Source organism: Gymnoscopelus braueri, assembly GCF_963280865.1.
Source record: "Gymnoscopelus braueri genome assembly, chromosome: 22".
Classification (NCBI taxonomy): domain Eukaryota; kingdom Metazoa; phylum Chordata; class Actinopteri; order Myctophiformes; family Myctophidae; genus Gymnoscopelus; species Gymnoscopelus braueri.
In genome coordinates, this window is record NC_137624.1 from 45,436,766 (window position 1) to 45,459,332 (window position 22,567).

A 22,567-nucleotide genomic window follows, 5' to 3' on the forward strand; every position below is an offset into this window, starting at 1 on the left:
TAAGTTTGAGCAACAAAATATAGTTTTTTTTTAATCAAGATGGTTCTAAACAGACCAACAGATCAGTGCAAGTTTTACCATAAAGTGTGAGTTTGGTCGGCTTCTTCTCCTACTGCGTGCACTGGGGTTTGTTGTCTGTTGGTTGGTTGGGGCACTGAGAGAGAGAGAGAGAGAGTCAGGGAGGCTCTCTATGGTCTATGATAGTCAGTCACTCATATTTGATACAGTCTGTTTCTGGTGAAAAGTTAACTAATTCAGAGGAAGTAACATTATCGTTTTCTCACCGTCAGTTGATGCTTCATATCCATAAGAGTCAAACCGCCAGGATCATTTGTTTATTTTTAGAACACAGTTCTTGTTTGACGCGATATTAAACACGTCTATGGGAGTTCAGAATGGGGGGGGGGGGGGACGCTAACCCAGGTAGGATGCGTACATTACGTCAGACTTGGGTGCTCTATAGCTGGACACCAGACTGATATTACAATGACACAGGACTGATACATGTCTTCAGGCTTCATATAGATCCGCGTTCTTAGCTTCACATAAATCACTGTGTTTTTCTCATTCTTTATCCCAGGATTGTGTGACCTGTGTCCCAGCCTGGAGAAACAGCTGCTGGTGTTTCCTGGTCACAAGTGTGGCAGTCTGCAACTGGTTGTAAGTTACACACACACACACACACACACACGCACGCACGCACGCACGCACGCACGCACGCACGCACGCACGCACGCACGCACGCACGCACGCACGCACGCACGCACGCACGCACGCACGCACACGCACACGCACAACAGTTTTCTAAAAAAACAAACTAAATGTTTCTATATCAGTGGTTCTCACACTTTTTCATAATTGTCAGGGCCTCCGAAAATGTATTTGGCCGCGGACCCCCCATCTCAAAACATGTTGTTCCAGGGACCCCCAGAAGCAAAGATTTGAGTTAAAAATGTTCGCTTTCAGTGTTGGGCAATATTACTTAGGAGAGTAATATGTTACTTATTACTTATTACTCCTTTGAAAAGTAATAATATCATATTACTTATTACTTGGAATCAAGAGTAATATATTACGTATTACTTTATATTACTTTCCCCCCCCCCCCCCCCCCCCCCCCCCCGCAAAAGAAAAGACGTGTACAGTTTTTAGCCTTTTAGAACTGAATCCAATTTAATGGAACAATAGAAAACAGTCAACAGTCTTTATCCTTTTAAGTATTTTGCTGCAGCGGACCCCCATTTCAAAAGATATGCCAGGGACCCCCATAAGAGAAGATTTTTTACGGCTCTAGCAGTGATTCTCAACCATTTTAATTTCAAGGACCCCCAGTTTGACATGCATTAGGCTACAGACCCCCATTTAATGGCATTTCTATCACTTGGACCGCAATTTATATTGTAAAATCTATGTCAATTTAACTCTTGAGAGTGTACAAATGGAACCAAATGGACCCTAACGGGTCCATTTGGTTCCATTTGTACACTCTCAGAGTTACAGACCCATAAGGGTCCATTTGGTGCCTAATCTATCATTTAGCTGGGGACCCCCTGGAACTCCCTCAAGGACCCCTGGGGGTCCCCGGACCCCACTTTGAGAACCAATGATATAGAGGAGAGGAGAGGAGAGGAACACTGTTTCCTCTCCTCATCAGCAGTTCATTTCCTCGACCACCAGACAAGTGACGCAGGGGGACTTCTGAAAGGGCCATGCCGAAAATAGGTTGCTTTATTCGGATACAATGCGTGTCACTGCCTGCTCCTGCCGGTTCTCTGAATTCTTATTTTTAAATAGGCTCTGTCATGATTAACACATTCCATGCCAGCGTTTAATCTCATAATGTACTCACCAGTGCCAGCGTTTTATTGTTGTTTTTTTGTTTTTTTCACGTCGCCATAGACCTCGTTAAAATCCTTATTGGCAGTCAATGTGTTAATTGACCATATATATGAAGTTAAACAACTAAATTCTATCCGAACGATATCTTATAAGTAAATTCCGTGCCTCAAAATAGAAGTTTGAGAGCTTTTCGAAGTAAAAAAACGGCGGAGAAATACACGACGCGGTGTTCGCATACGGGTCATGCGCTACGTCATAACTGTGCGCACGCTGCGTGCTAAAAAGAACTGATCTGCCATCTCTGTTGACGTAGGTTGATAGCTTGTAGATCTGCTCTATTTTTGCATGATGATGCGACAACTTGCCTCTACGAGAGACGGAGAGAGTATATTAAATGAATGAATGAGCAAAAATAAATGACGCTCGTCATCAGTAACGAGGCCTTTTTTGTCTGTGTAATATGGTATAATATTACTCTTTTGGCAGAATAATCTCTGGCAGAGGTTAATCTCATAATGTACTCACCAGTGCCAACGTTTTATTGTTGTTTTTTGTTTTTTCACGTCGCCATAGACCTCGTTAAAATCCTTAGGATTGAGCTGTGCACTGTTTGTAAACATCGCGGAGATCTCCCTGCGTGTACCAGTCCAAACCACGTGTCAAACGGAGCCGCCATGTTGTAGTTAGAACGGTTTATGTTAAACAGTGATCAGCGAGGAGAAAAACTACAATCGAAGAAAATGGCGTTTCAGTGTGCGCTTTAGAATGGAGGCCAACGGGATCTGCAAAATGTGATCCAGAATAATTCCGTTTCCGGTGGTGTTACAATGAAATGTGCCGTACTAGAAAATTGAAAAAAGTTTTTTTTTTCGAAAAAAAAGGAAAAAGCACCACAGCCCGTAGGCTACGGGATCGGCGCTTTACAGTTGGATTTATCGGTCCGTAGGCTACGGGCCCGGCGGTGAGAGTGTTAAGACCTGGAACGCATCTGTGTCACTTTTTCATTTGAGCTAAAAATCGTGAAAATGTGTGCAAATCTGTGAATATATATATTCTTTTAAAGCAAACATTAACTAAAATCTTTGCTTCCGGGGGGTCCCTGGAACAAAATATTTTGAGATGGGGGTCCGCGGCCAAATCCATATCATTTTGGGGGTCCTTGACATGAAATTTTGCAGAATCGGAACCTCAGGCCTCAATGGGTTAAAGGAGTAGTTCACCACAAAAAAATGACTTATTTTCTATCAATTACTCGCCCCATGATGCCGTGAATTCATGGAGGTTTCTTTAGTTTTTGTCACATTACTGAGACAACAATTTGATGACCGGGTCATCGGTCAATAGGAGACTCAGTATTGGCTTAAACTCCATTCATTATATGTGTTTCAATAATGGATTGAAAATAAGTCATTTTTGGGGTGAACTTTCCCTTTAACACATTGAATGCCAGTCGCGTAGATCTACGCGAACCGCCGATTCGCGTTGAAAATTTTCCAGGTGCACTTTCGGATTTTTTTAATCCATTTCCGGTTCCGGTTTGATGACCGGAAACAGAATTATTTGGGATCCGGTTTTGACGATCACGTCGGCCCCCATTCTAAAGCGCACACTGAAACTCAATTCTCTTCCTGTAGTTTTTTCTCCTCGCATATCACTGTTTAACGTAATCCGCTCTAACTACAATCATGGAGATCCGTTTGACACGCGGTTTTCACTGGGAGATGCAGTGAGATGTCGCCGATGTAAACAGACCGTGTACGGCTCAATCTTAAGGATTTTAACAAGATCTATGGCGACATGAAAAAAACAAAAAAACAACAATAACACGTTGGCACTGGTGAGTACATTATGAGATTAACATCTGGCGGTGAATGTGTTAAAGGGAGATATTAGGCTTTTGGTCATCAGGCAGAGGCTCTGAGCCACTAGCCTGGCATTGTCCAGACTGATGACGTGGATTCACTCTCACGTTCCTCTCCGGTATCAGGCTGGACTTCGGCCCATTTGGTTAAAAAAAAAAGTTCCCACACTCTCAGAGTTACAACCACACAAGGGTCCATTTGGTTCCTAACTATCCATCATGCCCTATATAAGAAACCATAACTTAAAAAAAAACATAGATTTGTTTTTTTTAAGTTATGGTTTCTTCCATCACTTCCATCGGAATATGACTTTCATGACTTTCATAAAGAGTGTTTCAATAAATGTATTTATTTATTGTACATGATTGGTTGACTCCATTCAGTATTGTGATTAGCTAGCAAGACACCGCCCACTTCACACAGGGTGTGATCTTTTAATTTTTTTTACCTTAACCACTTGAACCCTAGCATCCCTTTTTCTGAGGAGAACTTTAGCCAAAAATAGCCGATCTACAAGCTCACAACGATCTACAAGAAGATGTGTAGGTGTACAGGGGAAAAAGCTTTAATCTAAAACACAATTATATACAATATGTAGTGGGGGTCCCTGCTTCATCTCTCTCTCAGCTAGGGGGTCCTTGGCCTGAAAATGTTGAAGACCCCTGATTTAGGCTCCTTACCCCACCTCCATCAGTGATCAGACTCTCGGCTTCATTCATTCTCTGACTTAAACCTCTAGTCCGCGGCACTCTGTGCCACGAGCTTTGTATGTCTGCTGTTTTTGAATCGCCAAAGAAATCTTACACATTGGGTGCCAGAGGTTTATTAAAATATTATACGTTGAGTGCCAAGATTTTTAACAATTTTTGAACCTTTTTCAAGTAGTCACAAAATATTTTCAGTGATCACCGTCCTCACGGTGATCCCCTCATACATACAGGTCTCGTACAATCGGGGGAAAAAAAATAAAAACATTCGGTAATCCGTTCCATAGTTGCAGCCAGTTGAAAATAGTTAAAAATACATTGTAAAAGAAAATGTACACAGGAGCCGAGATACAGGTTTTTGAAGTCGTAAGTTAACCAGGAAGTGGATTGGAGTCTAAATCTTCGAAAAATGATATCTCCTGGTGCTGTTTTTGGGCGGTGAAACCGCCCCTATAAGTGAGATTTGGAAAAATGTACATTTTCCTGCGCTGTGATCTGGGCCCAGGAAATTAGTAGAATTATCCTGCGCTGTGATTGGCCAATCACAGCCTATTCAGGACTGTGATTGGCCAGTGTCACATGACACATGTGCATAGCCCTATATAAGCAACCATAACTTGAAAAAAACCAAAAATTTGTTTTTTTCAAGTTATGGTTTTGTCCATCATAAAGAGTGTTTCAATAAATGTATTTATCCTTTGTACATGATTGATCGACTCCATTCAGTATTGTGATTAGCTAGCAAGACACCGCCCACTTCACACAGGGTGTGATTTTTTTCATTTTTTTTTCCAAAAACAGTATATATACGGTTTTGGCACTCAACGTCAGTTTTTGAAAAGAAGTATATATACGGTTTTGGCACCCAATGTGTTAAAATGACACCGATTTCCCCCCCCCCCCCCGGTCTGAATGGGTTTAGGACCTGTCCAACACCAAGCCCGGCACCTCCTCCGCCCCGTTCACCATCAACGCCCACCAGAGTGAGATCGCCTGCGTGGCTCTGAACCAGCCTGGCAGCGTAGCGGCCTCGGCCTCCCGGAAGGGAACCCTCATCCGCCTGTTTGATACCACCACCCGAGACAAGCTGGTGGAGCTGCGGAGAGGAACCGACCCAGCTACTCTGTACTGGTACATATATCTATGAATGACCCAGCTACTCTGTACTGGTACATATATCTATGAATGACCCAGCTACTCTGTACTGGTACATATATCTATGAATGACCCAGCTACTCTGTACTGGTACATATATCTATGAATGACCCAGCTACTCTGTACTGGTACATATATCTATGAATGACCCAGCTACTCTGTACTGGTACATATATCTATGAATGACCCAGCTACTCTGTACTGGTCAGTGGTGGAAGAAGTACTCACATTGTACTTTAAGTATACAAGTAGAAGAAGTACTCACATTGTACTTTAAGTATAAAAGTAGAAGAAGTACTCACATTGTACTTTAAGTATAAAAGTAGAAGAAGTACTCACATTGGCCCCGATTCATTATGCTGGTCGTAAATATGGGGTAAAAAAAGTTTGTAAAGGAGGTGGTATTTTCTGTACTCTCAAAGGGGTTCGTATATCCCTGAGACGCGAGCGGCCTTTTTGCATGTAGTTGAAGCGCAAGGGGGCGGGTGGGGAGACAGTCAGCGCACTGAAGTCAAGGCACAGACGGCTGTGTTGTTGACGGACAACGGATGCACGCTTATGAGAAACAACACAAATAAAACCTGACAAAACAGTTGCGTGCATTAGCGCAAGATGAGGATAAAGGAAACATTCAGTCTAAATGTCCAGTAATTCGCAACTACTTTTGTATTTGAAACTTTACATTTCTCTAAATATTACAAACTTTCAGGACGGCGTAATACAAATATAATTTTTGAAAAGGCTACTATAGGCTACAGTGAAGTCGGACTGAATGACTGAAACGTTTTTTATTTTTTAACTCTCTTGGTGATTATCTGGCACAGTAGTTGTGAATTAGCAAACTGGACATTTAGACTGAATGTTTCCTTTATCCTCATCTTGCGCTAATGCACGCAACTGTTTTGCCAGGTTTTATTTTTGTTGTTTCTCATAAGCGTGCATCCGACATCCGTTGTCTGTCAACAGCACAGTAGTCTGTGCCTTGACTTCAGTGCGCTGACTCTCTCCCCACCTGTTCCCCGCCCCCTTGCGCTTCAACTACATGCAAAAAGGCCGCTCGCCCCTGAGACGTGCGTATGACCAGGTGTAGGACATGATTCATCTGGAAGGCTGCATCCAACAGCATCCAACTTCAACGTCGCCCTACTGAACAGTGTTGCCATGTCCGCTTATTATAAGCGAATTTGGGTTTATTATTTTGTAAAGTTGCTTGTAAATATTGGCTGTGGGGTGTGTTTTTTTTGGGCTTGTTTCTAAAGTGTAGTTCATTATTTAGATTATTTGGGCTTGCTTCACAATTGTTCAATTATTTTAACCAGTGGTTCTCAAATATTTTTATGTCATGGACCCCCAAGTTAAAGGTAGGGTAAGTGATTTGCTTTGGTTAAAATAATTGTTAAATAGCTCTATATTCTGATAGTACTCATTGCTATAGAGAGTTTGTTCAGTATTAGGAGTCTCCTTGTCTCTCCACCTCTTTATTAAACAGAAAATGCATTTTCGTTTCAGTTTCAGTTTCATTTCCAATTTTATCCAACCAGGACAGAGAACTCAATCATGATACAGATTAAACAAGTGAAATTGGAAGTGATGAAACTAAGAAATGAGCAGACAAAATTGGAACTGGAACACTATACAAATTAAGCTTAAAAATGGGTACTTTCTCCTGATTGGCTGAGATTTTGACACCTACCGAAAAATGTATTTTCTGTTTATTAAAGAGCTGGAGACTCAGGGAGACATCTGTTACTGAAAAAACACTCTATAGCAATGATTACTATCAGAATATAGTATTTTAACCTTTTAACAAAATACTTTTTGTTTTAACCAAAAAATATCACTTACCCTACCTTTAATATGTAGGCTAATTCATCCCTATAATCCCCATCTGAAAAGGTTTTGTGCCAGCTGGAGCCCCGTACCAGATTTGTGTTGTTAGAATGTTTAAAAAATCTTCCAAATATTCCACATTTTATTTCAAGATAAAAAAAAAAAAAATAGCAGATCTACATGCTCACAACGGTTTAATTAAAGTGCTCATAATGGCCTAAGTGCCAGTTGCTTCTTTTGGGCTTGTTTTCCTAGATCTGGTTGCTTATTTCTCTCACAACATCTGGCAACGCTGATGCAAGTTCAACTCCGTCTCTCGTCTAAAAATAACAGATGCGGGCTATCAGGCTATGCGAATATCGGTATATCGGATATCGGTAAAAAAAAAAAAGTCTATATCGAACGTCCCTACAATATATTTTTGATGAATTGTTTATAAATGACGGAGCGTGGGTTTGGTTATCTGATAAGTTGTTGTTTTGTTTATAAATGACGGAGCGTGGGTTTGGTTATCTGATAAGTTGTTGTTTTGTTTATAAATGACGGAGCGTGGGTTTGGTTATCTGATAAGTTGTTGTTTTGTTTATAAATGACGGAGCGTGGGTTTGGTTATCTGATAAGTTGTTGTTTTGTTTCCTCTGCAGCATCAACTTCAGCCACGACTCTTCATTCCTGTGTGCCTCCAGCGATAAAGGCACAGTTCACATTTTTGCACTGAAGGACACCAAGCTCAACCGGCGCTCAGCGTAAGAATGCTCTGCTGCACCTGTTTGTAAAACCTCTTTAACCCTTTAAGACCGGGAACGCATCTCTATGTCATTTTTTGATTTCTTTGGCTATTCAAAAATAGCAGATATACAAGCTCATAGCCGCGCTATGAGCTTGTATATCTGCTATTTATGAAAAATCGTGAAAATCTGTGCAAATCTTAAAATTTATCAGCTTTTTTGCACATGATCAATAAGCACACACAATTACAATAAAAAAAAAGTAATTGTGCTGATGGCGTACAGCTGAGAACCCTCCTTGTTCATTATTATTATTTGTATAATTCTTTTCAACACGCTTCCACTGAACACAATAATGTCCATTGAATAGCTGCAGGCCAACATTCACAGATCATGGATAAATACGTATATGTTTATGAGTTTTCAGCCCGCGACCCCAAAATAATGCGGCCATTGAGTCGCGACCCCACCTAACCCTGGAGGTCATTTATGCACATAAACGCGCACGTTCGGTGCACATTTGTATTATTAAAGGGCAAGACCACTGTGGTAGAGGTTTGGGTTGTGTAGTTACCTTGCCATGATGTAACTCCAAAGGTGGACAAGAAATCTAAAATAATTACTCCATTGATTAGAAATTGATCATTCTAAATATGCTCCTCATTGACTTTGTACGGTGAAACCACTCCGAAGGCTCTTTTTCAGCACGCAAACAAAGCTGATTCACACAATATAGAACATCTCCAAACCCAGTACTGTTTGTTTTTTTAAATACAAATGTTAACTTCCTGTTGATTTTGCTATTTGAAGATCCGGATCCAGATCTGCGGATCCAGTCCAGGTTTTCTTCTTATTAAAACTAGCAAAATCAATAGGAAGTTGACATTTTTATTTAAAAAACAAACAGTAGTGGGTTTGGTGATGTTCTACATTGTCTGAATCAGCTTTGTTTGTGTTCGTTTATGTGCGAAAAGAGCTCCTCTTGAGAATCTGCACTGTACAATGTAAGTCAATGAGGAGCATATCTGAAATGATCAATTTCTAGTCAATGGAGAAATATTTGTTTGTATTCCTTGTCCACCTTTTTTGTTACATCATGACAAGGTAACTACACAACCCACACCTCTACCCCTTTAAGCCTAGGGCTATTCAACACATAGACATAATGACACATAGCAACCGAAATATTTACAGTATATAAATAATGTATTTACTATATTAATCATAAGCACAACGGACCACAATGGAAACAACATTTTTACATGTAAATTGTGTTATACTTTTAGTATGACTTTTGACTGTAGGCCTACTACTTGTACTGTTAATAATCTTGTTAATATAGAATTCAATCAATCACATTTACAGTACCTAATGAGATGGGTAAATGTACTATTTGTAAGATATTTTTAATGACCCAAAATAGATTTGCGACCCCACCGTCAGTGTCCCGCGACCCCAACTTTGGGAACCCCTGATCTGTTATAATCAATCTGTTATAATCAATCTATTATAATCAATCTATTATAATCAATCTATTATAATCAATCTATTATAATCAATCTATTATAATCAATCTATTATAATCAATCTGTTATAATCAATCTATTATAATCAATCTATTATAATCAATCTATTATAATCAATCTGCACGATGGAAACAAGGCACATAGGGTTCAAGATGTGCCAATGGGCAAAGGATTATGCTCGTTCTACGACAAAAAAAAACAGATCTGTAAGCTCACAACACAACACATCATCGATGCTGCACAGTGTGAGCTTGTAGATCAGGGGTGATGCAACTTTAATGATGTAGAGGGCCACTATATTTCTACACTCACTCCAGAGGGACACGTTGTATATAGTGTAGAGGCAGACACCTCTTATCTCCGTATTTTAACTTTCTTTTAATGTACATTAATGCCGTACTTCGACATTCTATGTCACACAAAAGTAGCAAAAATAGCCGATCTACAAGCTCAAAACGCGTCGTTTTGAGCTTGTAGATCGGCTATTTTTTAAATGGAATCCTGATTTATAATGTTTTGGCTATTTTATTGGAATCCTGAAAAGTAACATTTTTATTTAATTTCAAATGCATTTAGTTATACTTATGTTAACTTTATGAACTTAAATACAAATACATTGGACATAAAAAAGACAATAGAATGTTAATACTAGTCATTAAGCTACTAATATAGACTGAAGTCATTAAAGCGGGTCATGTTTGCATGTTAGGAATCATAACAGCTGAAATCAATAATATAATCACTATTCTGATATTAACACTGTGGGCCGTGTTAAGTGAAGGTGGGGGCCACATTAAGTGAAGGTGGGGGCCTCATTAAGTGAAGGTGGGGGCCTCACTAAGTGAAGGTGGGGGCCTCACTAAGTGAAGGTGGGGGCCACATTAAGTGAAGGTGGGGGCCACATTAAGTGAAGGTGGGGGCCTCATTAAGTGAAGGTGGGGGCCACATTAAGTGAAGGTGGGGGCCACATTAAGTGAAGGTGGGGGCCTCATTAAGTGAAGGTGGGGGCCTCACTAAGTGAAGGTGGGGGCCACATTAAGTGAAGGTGGGGGCCACATTAAGTGAAGGTGGGGGCCTCATTAAGTGAAGGTGGGGGCCTCATTAAGTGAAGGTGGGGGCCACATTAAGTGAAGGTGGGGGCCTCATTAAGTGAAGGTGGGGGCCTCATTAAGTGAAGGTGGGGGCCTCATTGAGTGAAGGTGGGGGCCACATTAAGTGAAGGTGGGGGCCTCATTAAGTGAAGGTGGGGGCCACATTAAGTGAAGGTGGGGGCCTCATTGAGTGAAGGTGGGGGCCACATTAAGTGAAGGTGGGGGCCACATTAAGTGAAGGTGGGGGCCTCATTAAGTGAAGGTGGGGGCCACATTAAGTGAAGGTGGGGGCCTCATTAAGTGAAGGTGGGGGCCACATTAAGTGAAGGTGGGGGCCTCATTAAGTGAAGGTGGGGGCCTCATTGAGTGAAGGTGGGGGCCACATTAAGTGAAGGTGGGGGCCTCATTAAGTGAAGGTGGGGGCCACATTAAGTGAAGGTGGGGGCCTCATTAAGTGAAGGTGGGGGCCACATTAAGTGAAGGTGGGGGCCTCATTAAGTGAAGGTGGGGGCCACATTAAGTGAAGGTGGGGGCCACATTAAGTGAAGGTGGGGGCCTCATTGAGTGAAGGTGGGGGCCTCATTGAGTGAAGGTGGGGGCCACATTAAGTGAAGGTGGGGGCCACATTAAGTGAAGGTGGGGGCCACATTAAGTGAAGGTGGGGGCCACATTAAGTGAAGGTGGGGGCCACATTAAGTGGAGGTGGGGGCCACATTAAGTGGAGGTGGGGGCCTCATTAAGTGAAGGTGGGGGCCACATTAAGTGAAGGTGGGGGGCCACATTAAGTGGAGGTGGGGGCCACATTAAGTGAAGGTGGGGGCCACATTAAGTGGAGGTGGGGGCCGCCAGTTGCCCATGTATGTTGTAGATCGTCTACTTTTGATGACAACAGTATAAATCAGCCTTAACGGGGCTCCTCTCATAGGATTGCATTGATGTGAACTTCCCCTTTGCCCCCTCCCTCTCTGTTCCTCGCTCTCTCACCAGATTGGCTCGCGTCGGGAAGGTGGGCCCTGTGATTGGTCAGTACGTGGACAGCCAGTGGTCATTGGCCAGCTTCACCGTGCCGGCTGAGTGCGCCTGCATCTGTGCGTTTGGGAAGAACACGTCCAAGAACGTCAACTCTGTCATCGGTACGGCAACAGTAATGATGTTCTAATTACCTTTTTAACTCATTCCCTGCCAGACTTATTTCTGGCTGTGTTTGCCCACTGCCAGCGATTTAGTGTTTTTTATAACTAAAAAAAAAATCACATTTTTGTTTTCTTTCATTATGATCGCAAGTCCAATTGTTTCTAAACACACCGGTGATACGCCGCTCAGACAACAGACATTCCGACCGGGGCGGAGTCTCTCTCCTCTAGCCCAGTGTAAAAACCCCATGTATCGCCATGTGAACGGAAAACTCACTTACCTTTTTCACCTCGCCACAGACCTCGCTAAATCCCTTATGATCGCGTGTTCAACTGTTTGTAGACACACAGGGTAGTTGTGTGAGTGGCCCAGAGAAGACATTTTCAATCGCCGACATTCCATTTTGCAGTAGTGGCAGTTTCTAAAAAAGCGTTTCTAAACAGCGTTCCACGGCGGAGAAACACAAAGCCGAGAAACGGCCGTTTTAGAGGGGGACTTAAACAGGAAGCAGGCGGAACCGAAAATCTTCGATTGACGTCATTTCCGTATCCGGGTGTGCTACAATGAAATGTGTCACTGCGAGAGATGAAGGACGGTGAGATCTTTAAAAAAAAAAATTACGAACACCGGCTAAAATAATAGATCTGCAAGCTCACATCGTGTCGCAGCTGCTGTTTTTTTGTGTAGAAGGGGAAAAAGGAGCCCTGGGGGAACCCTAGTCAACAAAGTATATATGGCCTACTTTTCCCTCTACACCAGGGGGTGATAAACTGTGATGATGGAGAGGACCACTATATTTCCACACTCTCTCCAGAGGGACACGTTTCATATTGTTGCTGTCAGGCAGACAGCTCTTATCTCCGTATTTTAACTTTTTTCCTAAATTAATGCCGTACTTCGTTATTCTAGTATGTCACACAAAAGTAGCAAAAATAGCAGATCTACAAGCTCAAAACGCGCCGCATCACGACGCGTTTTGAGCTTTTAGATCTGCAATTTTCAAACATTTTAGTGCTTTTACTTTTTATACTTACCGGTACTTACTTTGATACCAATACTTTTGTACTTTTACTCAAGTAAATTTTGAATTCTGGACTTTTACTTGTAACAGAGTACTTCTACATTGCAGTATTGATACTTAAGTAAGTAGTTTACTTAAGTAAAACATTTGAGTACTTTTCCCACCACTGCTTATGAATGGAATTTATTTGTATTGGACTTAATGTGCTGCATACTGCACTTATTGAATAGGTTACATAGTGGAGCTTTAATGAGTAAGTAAACAAGTAAAATGTCATAATCATGACACCGCTCCCCTATGCATGACACCGGTGATGTCCTATAAAGCCATTAAAAGTCAAATATTGTTATTAGTAGACTTAACATGGGTTGAGCTTTGACTATAACAAAGCAATGTTAGTGCAGCGCTCAGATTGACCACAGGGTGGTGCTCTAACACCATGCAGCATCATAATAGACCAATTATTTGTTTACAAACATTGAGACTGGACTCACAGGTGACTGTTTCATGTAATCAATTCCCAACAGATCCCCAAACCTGCTGTTTTAGGGTTCTGCTGGTTTCAGTTCATTCAAACCTCCTCTGTGTGTAGGCTGGTGGGGTGCGCCCTGGCGACACATATATACTTCATCGCGCAACGGTATGGCGCACCGAGAACAGCTGACATACAAGCTCACAATCGCGTCGCGGATGCGACCGCTGTGAGCTTGGAGGTCTGCTATTCTCGGGCCGTTCTCTGCGCGCGACACCTTCGCGGGACGGAGCATAAATTAGTCTTGACGGGCTGCAGCTGAGCGAGCCAAGCAGGCTCTGGTGCCGTGATCATAGAGCGCTCCCTCCGTTCTGATGACATATATATGTATTTATTATAATACAATAATATATATAATGTGATCATAGAGGGCTCCCTCCGTTCTGATGACATATATATGTATTTATTATAATACAATAATATATATAATGTGATCATAGAGGGCTCCCTCCGGTCTGATGACATATATATGTATTTATTATAATACAATAATATATATAATGTGATCATAGAGCGCTCCCTCCGTTCTGATGACATATATATGTATTTATTATAATACAATAATATATATAATGTGATCATAGAGCGCTCCCTCCGTTCAAGTGGAGCTTACTATGTAACCCTGCTCAGGTTGTGTGTCTGTCTGTGTGTCTGTGTTCATGCTCTCATAATGCTCTGATTACAATGCACAACAGCCTGCTCTGATTACAACGCACAACAGCCTGCAAAACACACACACACACACACACACACACACACACACACACACAATGTCTACAGCCGGCAGAGTGCGGCAGAGTGCACTACTACAGTGTGGTTGAAATATGGCAGCCACAGTCAATCTGCGTTCGCCTCCAGCGTTCGCGCGTCTTACTTGTATATATAATGTGATCATAGAGCGCTCCCTCCGGTCTGATGACAGCCTCTGGAGGTGGAGTTTTGAGGACAACTGCTTTGAATTGTTATTATTGTTTACACACGACAGAAACCAAGGATTATATATTTAAAGAGCGAGAGATCACAGTAAAAATCCTAAGTATTCTTCCTCCATACTGGGAGAAAAACAGCATCTGAAAGTTTGATGGGATACATTTTTACACGTGAGGCTGTGACCACTTTAACATGGCATCTTATGAGCGGTGGGGTTCATTTGGTGCCAACCTGCGCGCGCCATACTGTTTCTTATCAGTGTGACGTCGTCTGTTAAGGCGTCTATAAGAGTAGGACAACAGTTAGCTGTCATCATACAGGCAGTGGTTTTCAACCTTTTTCATGCCCTTCTCAATAATATATCAGTATATATGTCACACCAGTGGTGGAAAGTAACTAAGTACATTTACTTAAGTACTGTACTTATGTACAATTTTGAGGTATTTGTACTTTACTTGAGTATTTCCAATTTCCAATACTTTTACTACATCTCAGAGGCAAATATTGTACTTTTACTCCACTACATTTATTTGAAAACTTTAGTTACTAGTTACTTTTCAGATATAAATTATGATATTATAAAACATACTTTAACCACTTCAGCCCTATTTTATACATAGGCTATTTGAAAATAGCCTATGTATAAGCTCACAACGCGTCGCATCGCGACACGTCGTGAGCTTGTAGATCTGCTATTTTCAACTTTTGGTGCCAATACTTTTGTACTTTTACTCAAGTACATTTTTAATTCTGAACTTTTACTTGTAACAGAGTATTTTTATATTGCAGTATTGGTACTTTTACTTAAGTAAAGAATTTGAGTACTTTTTCCACCACTGCGTCACACATGACATTTTCACCCTATGTTTGTGTCTTACAATGCTCCATACATGTACAGTATCGTGTCAACATTAACACATTGCGTGCCAATCGCGTAGTTCTACGCGAACCTAAATAATTGCGCAGCGTGCCAGTCGCGTAGATCTACGAGAAGTGGTCTTTTTTTTCTTTTTTTTTCGCAATGACACATTTCATTGTAGGTCTCTCTCTCAGTGACACATTTCATTGTAGGTCTCTCTCTCTCAGTGACACATTTCATTGTAGGTCTCTCTCTCTCAGTGACACATTTCATTGTAGGTCTCTCTCTCAGTGACACATTTCATTGTAGGTCTCTCTCTCAGTGACACATTACATTGTAGGTCTCTCTCTCAGTGACACATTTCATTGTAGGTCTCTCTCTCAGTGACACATTTCATTGTAGGTCTCTCTCTCAGTGACACATTTCATTGTAGGTCTCTCTCTCAGTGACACATTACATTGTAGGTCTCTCTCTCAGTGACACATTTCATTGTAGGTCTCTCTCTCTCAGTGACACATTTCATTGTAGGTCTCTCTCTCTCAGTGACACATTTCATTGTAGGTCTCTCTCTCTCAGTGACACATTTCATTGTAGGTCTCTCTCTCTCAGTGACACATTTCATTGTAGGTCTCTCTCTGTGACACATTTCATTGTAGGTCTCTCTCTCAGTGACACATTTCATTGTAGGTCTCTCTCTCTCAGTGACACATTTCATTGTAGGTCTCTCTCTCAGTGACACATTTCATTGTAGGTCTCTCTCTCAGTGACACATTTCATTGTAGGTCTCTCTCTCTCAGTGACACATTTCATTGTAGGTCTCTCTCTCAGTGACACATTTCATTGTAGGTCTCTCTCTCAGTGACACATTTCATTGTAGGTCTCTCTCTCAGTGACACATTTCATTGTAGGTCTCTCTCTCTCAGTGACACATTTCATTGTAGGTCTCTCTCTCAGTGACACATTTCATTGTAGGTCTCTCTCTCAGTGACACATTTCATTGTAACACACCCGGATATGAAAATATCCGTATCCGGAGATTTTCGTTCCCATCCGCCGCCGCTCTAAAGCTTCCACTAATCCGCCATTATCTCGGAGTTGTTTTTCTCCGCGCTGAACGCTGTTTAACAGAAACCGCGACGACTGCACAATGGAATGTCGCCGATTGAAACGGTCTTCTCTGGGCCACTCACACAGCTACCCTGTGTGTCTACAAACAGTTGAACGTGCGATCATAAGGTATTTAGCGAGGTCTGTGGCGACGTGAAAAAAACAAAAAAAACTACAATAAATCGCTGGCACTGGTGAGTACATTATGATATTAAACTCTGGCGTGGAATGTGTTAATATAGACTTTTTCTAAATGAATTTCAGATGAAAGAAACGTCATTCATTTATTTTCCCTCTTTCTCTCTCCAGCCATCTGTGTGGACGGGACGTTCCACAAGTACGTGTTCACCCCGGACGGGAACTGCAACCGAGAGGCTTTTGACGTTTACCTGGACATCTGTGACGACGACGACTTCTGAAGCAGAGCCCCCCCCCCCCCCCCCGTTTGTTCTACTGAAGCAGAGCCCCCCCCCCTCCTCGCGGCAGACTTCCGCATCACGTGTACACGTTATTTTTAGTTTTTTTTCCCCCTTCTCCCGTGACTTATACATGGTCCTCCTCCACATGTGGCCACACAAACAATGCTTGAAACCCGAAACCATGCCGAAAACACCGGCCGGCATTGTAATGCTGGCCGGTGTAACCGTGTGCCGTGTGGCGAATAGGGCGTCGTAAGTGGCGGCCATTTTGTGGCGCCACAGATAGAAACCCCATTCATGTTTTTCCATAGAGATTTCCGAAAACAATATATTTTTTAAAACCGCGAGAAAAAAAATTGGTATTTATTAAATAATATAATTAAATATTCTTTTCTTTTTTACACAGAATCAAATGTTTTATGGTCATGATGATTCACCAGGAGCCTGGATGCTTGGTAACAGGCTTAAAAAATATTGATATAAATACTTTCGGAAATTTCTATGGGGCTATGCCCTATACAGCAGCTCTACAAGCTCACAACGTGCTGTGGGCTTGTAGAGCTGCTATTTCCGTACGATGGAGCATAAATGAACCAACTGTAGGAAAGTGAAAGCCTGAAACTTTTCATGGCAAGTGAACAGAATACAGGAGGAGAGAAAAAAGAGAAGAGGATTGAGTTGGTGATTATTATTGCCCTTCTAAAACCCTTCCTTGAAGCACACAGGGAAGGGTTTTCTCTTCAAAGATGATAGAATCAGAAATGTATAAAAATATACAGAAGCTTATGATGATTTGTTGTTGTGTGTCTGTAATCAAATGTATCTCTGGATATAAACACAGTTTTGTACTAGACAGTTTGTCATATTGATTTGTACTGGCGGATAGATGCCTAAAGGTCATTTTGATACTTTTACTTTATCAAATTTGCCTAGAGGGTGGGTCGGTCCACCGTAGACCGTGGACGTCACAAACATAACATCAGCGGTGGAAAAAGTACTCAAATGTACTCATCGACGCCCCCTTTCTTCAACACACGGTCTCTCTCTGTAAATACTACGGCAGATATCTTTCTATACGAGTGGTGGACCAGGCCCGGCGCCACGGGGGTGTCGGCGTGGAGAAAGTGAAAGAAGACAGAACTATCGCCGAAACGTTGAACCAGCGGCTGCTGAAGGAGCACGTTCACTGTTTTAGCTGAGGATGAGTGCGCTGTGCTGCTCAGTGTGCTCAGTGCTGAGCGTCTGCTTTAGCGTTTGCATTAGCCATTATCCCAGCGTGTAGTGTAACCAGTGGTCATTAGTAAAACACGTACATCCTCAATGGAGTTCAGCCAGGTAGTAGAGGCATATTTATTGTGCGCATGCTCAGAGTGCATTAGACCATGGGTTCCCAAACTTTTCAGCACATGACCCCAAAATAATGCGGAAATTGACTCGCGACCCCACCTAAACCTGGAGGTCATTTATGCACATGAACTTGCACGTTCGGTGCGCATTTGTAATGTATTAAAATGGTAAAATGTACTATTTGTAATCATTTTTAGATTTTTTAATCATTTTTAGATTGTATTTCATCCATTCTGTTGAATTTAAAATTGAAAAAAGAAAAAGTTTTTTATTTTATTTTATTTTTTTATGACCCAATATAAATTCGCGACCCCACTGTCAGTCTCCCGCAGGGACGCCGATAGGGGGGGGGGCTTCGCGGTCAGCGCCCCCACGCTCAATTGGTCAGCCCCCTCATGAATCTCAGATGCTCAAACTTACAGTACCATGACCATTACCATTACTATAGCGGGGCGCAGATAGGTGTTACTTTTTTTCGGTCGCGGCGGGGGGGGGGGGCGGGGCTATTGCGGTTCGAGTTGAGCCCCCACGGCCGCGCACATAAATCGGCGTGCCTGGTCTCCCGCGAACCCAAGTGGGGTCGCGACCCTAACTTTGGGAACCCCTGCATTAGACAGTGTGTGCACACAGGCACCTGATGACGTCAGATCTCTAACATGGCTTTGCATCATGTTCAGCATTCAACACCCCCGCTCAAAGACATGTTCATAGCTCACTAGAACACGATCTTACATTTAGCAAATCACATCACTCTCCAAACAAATCATTTTTAAATGTGTCAAACTTAACCTTTGTCAGTGGCTTGGTTAGGACATCAGCAACCATCTCTGTAGTATAGGGCAATATTCTATTGCTATCTTACCCTCGGCTTGTGCAGATCCAATAAAATGGTACTTAATCTCTACATGTTTGCTTCTTTGTCTGCAAACTGGGTCTTTGGAAAGAGCGATAGCTCCCTGGTTATCCTCATATATTTTAACTGGTGTATGCTGGCTACCTCTATCCATTTCTTTTAACATTTGTACAAGGTACATGCTCTCTTGTGTGGTAGCTGCAAGTGCCATATACTCAGCTTCGCAAGTAGATAATGCCACTGTGGGCTGCTTCTTACTTTTCCAAGATTTGACAGGACCACTCTTACTTAAGCTAAAGCAGTAACCTGTTGTGCTTCGCCTATCTTGCTGGTCTGCTGCCCAGTCAGCGTCGCTGTGCCCTTCAAGTTTTAAGTTTTCCTCTCTCTTCTTAAAGCACAACTCTTGATCACTAGTGCCTTTCAAATATCGTAACACTTGTTTTGCTGTTACCCAGTGCTGTTGCTTAGGCTCTGACAAATGCTGTGACAACTTGCCCACAATCCAACCCAAGTCAGGCCTGGTGCTTGTCATAATGTATATCAGACTTCTCCTTACCCTATCTATCACGTAACTTTTGCTCACATGGGGTTGACCTTGGTTTGCACTTAGACATACCAAACCTTTGTAGCACTTTTCCAATGCTTTTGATTCATTTTGACCTCTCCTTCACTCTGAGTGAAGTCAATTCCCAGAAAGTGTTTTAACTTTCCTAAATCCTTCATTTTGAATTTCCCTTTTAACATTTCTTTCACCTCGCTGAGCAAGTCATTGTCACTGGCCGCAATGAGTAAATCATCTACCCATATTATCAGTATTACTTTGTCATTCTCAGATTGTCTGCTATAGACACAATGATCTGCATCATTTTGTTCTAAATGATTCTTGGTAAGGTGATCATGTAGTAGCCTGTTCCAATGATAGATAGATAGACAGATACTTTATTTGTCCTTGCGGAAATTCATTTTGTGCCAAGCAGTCATCAGGATACAAAAAATCACAAACACATAACATAGTTACAAATACATACAAACTAGACAAGGCCACCAGTCATGGTTCAAGAGGCATCACATTACATTTTATGCACAGAACTGAGATGGGGCCTGTTTGTTCAGGAGTCCTATACTTGTAGGGACAAATGATCTTGAAGCCCTAGCCTGCAACATTGGCACTGTGTACCGTCGTCCTGATGGTAAAAGGTGGTATTGACTGTATAACGGGTGCGTTCTATCCCTTGCAATAGCTATCCCCTTCCTAAGCACCCGGGTCTCATACATTGCTGCCATACTCTCATATCGTACCCCTGCTATCTTGCTGGATACATTGATGATTTTATGGAGTTTGTTCTTATTAACCAATGATAATGAGCCATACCAGGAAACAAAACAGAAAGTCAGTGCACTCTCCACGAAGGATCGATGGAAGACGGTCTGACTGCTTCAAACCGTACAATGACTTGTTCAGTTTACAGACTAGGTGTTCACCCGTGTTTGACTCTCTCAAAGCCTTCTGGCTGCTATACCTGGCAGTCCATTGGAGCATGGAGGTAAGCAGTTTTTACATCCATCTGATGTAGGATGAGATCCTCCTGTGCTGCCACCTGTATCACTGTTCGTACAGAAGTCATATTGGCAGTGGGTGAAAAAGTGTCCCTACAGTCAATTCCCTCTGTTTGACTATAGCCCTTAGCCACATATCTGGCTTTATAAGTCTCAGACCCCTCTGGGCTCTCCTTTACCACATACACCCACCGACCCCCCACTGCTTGCTTATTCTCTGGCAGTTTGGTCAAAGTGATTAATCTCCTCCTGCATTGCCTCTGCCCAACGTTTTGACTTTTTCGAGCCCATAGCCTCTGTGTAGGTTTTTGGTACACCATAAGCAACCCTGTAGAAATAATCTACATCCTCATTTTTTCTCCTCAGATTTAGCTTTGCATTGATACTCTTTTAAACATCCCGGAGCTCTTCTTTCTCTACTGGGGTAGCGCTGTGCGCTCTCCTCCTGACCCCTGTGAGTGACTCCTGTCTCGTTGGACTGACTAGCCTCATTTTCTGAAGTAGTATCACTGTGATGCTGTACACTAGTCTTTGACTCTGGCCTGTTGTTTCTGTCTTAGTCGGTATTATGGGTGTACTGTCTCCATAACTGGCTATCCATGTTGCTCTTTGTAATAAAATGGACTAATCTGTGTTTCATAACCTTCCTTGTCTCAGGATAATAGACCAAATATGCAGGGCTGTATTTATCGTATCCTACGAAAATTCCCTTCTCACACCTCGAGTCTAATTTCTTTGCATCCTGCTTATAAGCTTAGCATTCTGAACCGAAAACCCTCATTTTAGACAAGTTAGGTGTTTTCCCAGTAAATGCACACTATGGTGTCTGTTCTAGACGCTCGCAATAACACCTATTGCGGGTCTGTGCTGCTGTCTGCACAGCGTATGTCCACAATTGTTTAGGTACATTACATACATCTAGACATCTCAAAAAGGGTTCTCCAACTCCTTTCTGCTGTCTGGAGAATAGGGTGCACTTTTCTCATGTCTTATACCGTTCTTGTTCAATAAAGACTGATACTCCTGTCCTGTATATTCACCACCATTATCTGAACCTTATGCACCGAATGTTCCCGTAGGGAGCAGTGTCTGCTATGAATTTCTCTGTTGCTTTGACACCCACAATAATCATCTGTGAATCCAATAGCATCCGTATAGAGTACATTCTATAGTGTTTCTGTATAGAGTACATTTTCCCTGTGTGCAAACCTCACAATTACACTGGGACTTATCACGTTTCCCTTTGATAGTCGAAATTACAATGGTTTGATCATAGTGGTGAATGGTTTGATCATAGTGGAATGTTCAGTTCGTAAACCCTCCCCCAAAGCTACTACAAAGGCGAGCCTCAGGGCTCTGTGGTTGGTGGTGTGGCTGTTGGCAGTGGCTGGAATCAGCACGGCAGGTATGGTGATGACTTGAACTTCAACAAGAACTTGTAGAGAATCAAACTAAATGCATGCGTGTCAATGGAGAGAGAGAGAGAGAGAGAGAGAGAGAGCTGTGACATGAGTGTGATTAAACTAAAAACTGAATACAAAACAAGTGTGTGTACTGAAATGAACAAGACACACACTCCTGCTGTACGTATGGTTGTGTGTTTGATATTGTGTCTATACTACGGTACAGATCGAGCGTTGGTTCATTTGAGTTTAGGTTTTATTATGGTATAGCTAATCATTTTTATTGCCACTGAATCCATGTTTTCTATTGCTCATTAGCAACCGCTTCAACTGTTCAACTCCACTGAACTCATTGTGTCCACACACAGCCACAGCCCAAGATGTGAAATACATGGAATCCTTCAATTGCTTCCATGTATCAGCTCTAGTAGGCACTGGCGTACTGACATACAACCCATCACCCAGTGGAAACATGGACACTTGAAGGTGTCAGAATGGGGTGAGGGCTTTGGTCCTGATGTGGATTACTGTGGGCCGTATAAAACACGCACAGAATTGAATAAAAAAATTGCAATGTTGGTCGTCAACAATATGACCATAGAACAGTGGTTTTCAACCAGTGGTCCTTGGGGGGGTACCAGGGGGTCCCCAGCGAAATTAGTTAACA

General features: G+C 42.2%; 1 protein-coding gene across 1 annotated transcript in view; it reads left to right on the plus strand.

Annotated features, from left to right (window-relative positions):
* wdr45 (WD repeat domain 45) overlaps positions 1-17,593 on the plus strand; it is a 31,140-nt gene extending 13,547 nt beyond the window's left edge. The window contains exons 7-11 of the mRNA XM_080418669.1: positions 581-660; positions 5,331-5,539; positions 8,038-8,139; positions 11,726-11,871; positions 16,631-17,593. Coding sequence (XP_080274795.1) covers positions 581-660; positions 5,331-5,539; positions 8,038-8,139; positions 11,726-11,871; positions 16,631-16,740 — 647 coding nt within the window. The 3' untranslated portion in view covers positions 16,741-17,593. The remainder of the gene's footprint in view (positions 1-580; positions 661-5,330; positions 5,540-8,037; positions 8,140-11,725; positions 11,872-16,630) is intronic.
* Positions 17,594-22,567: the final 4,974 nt, after the last annotated feature.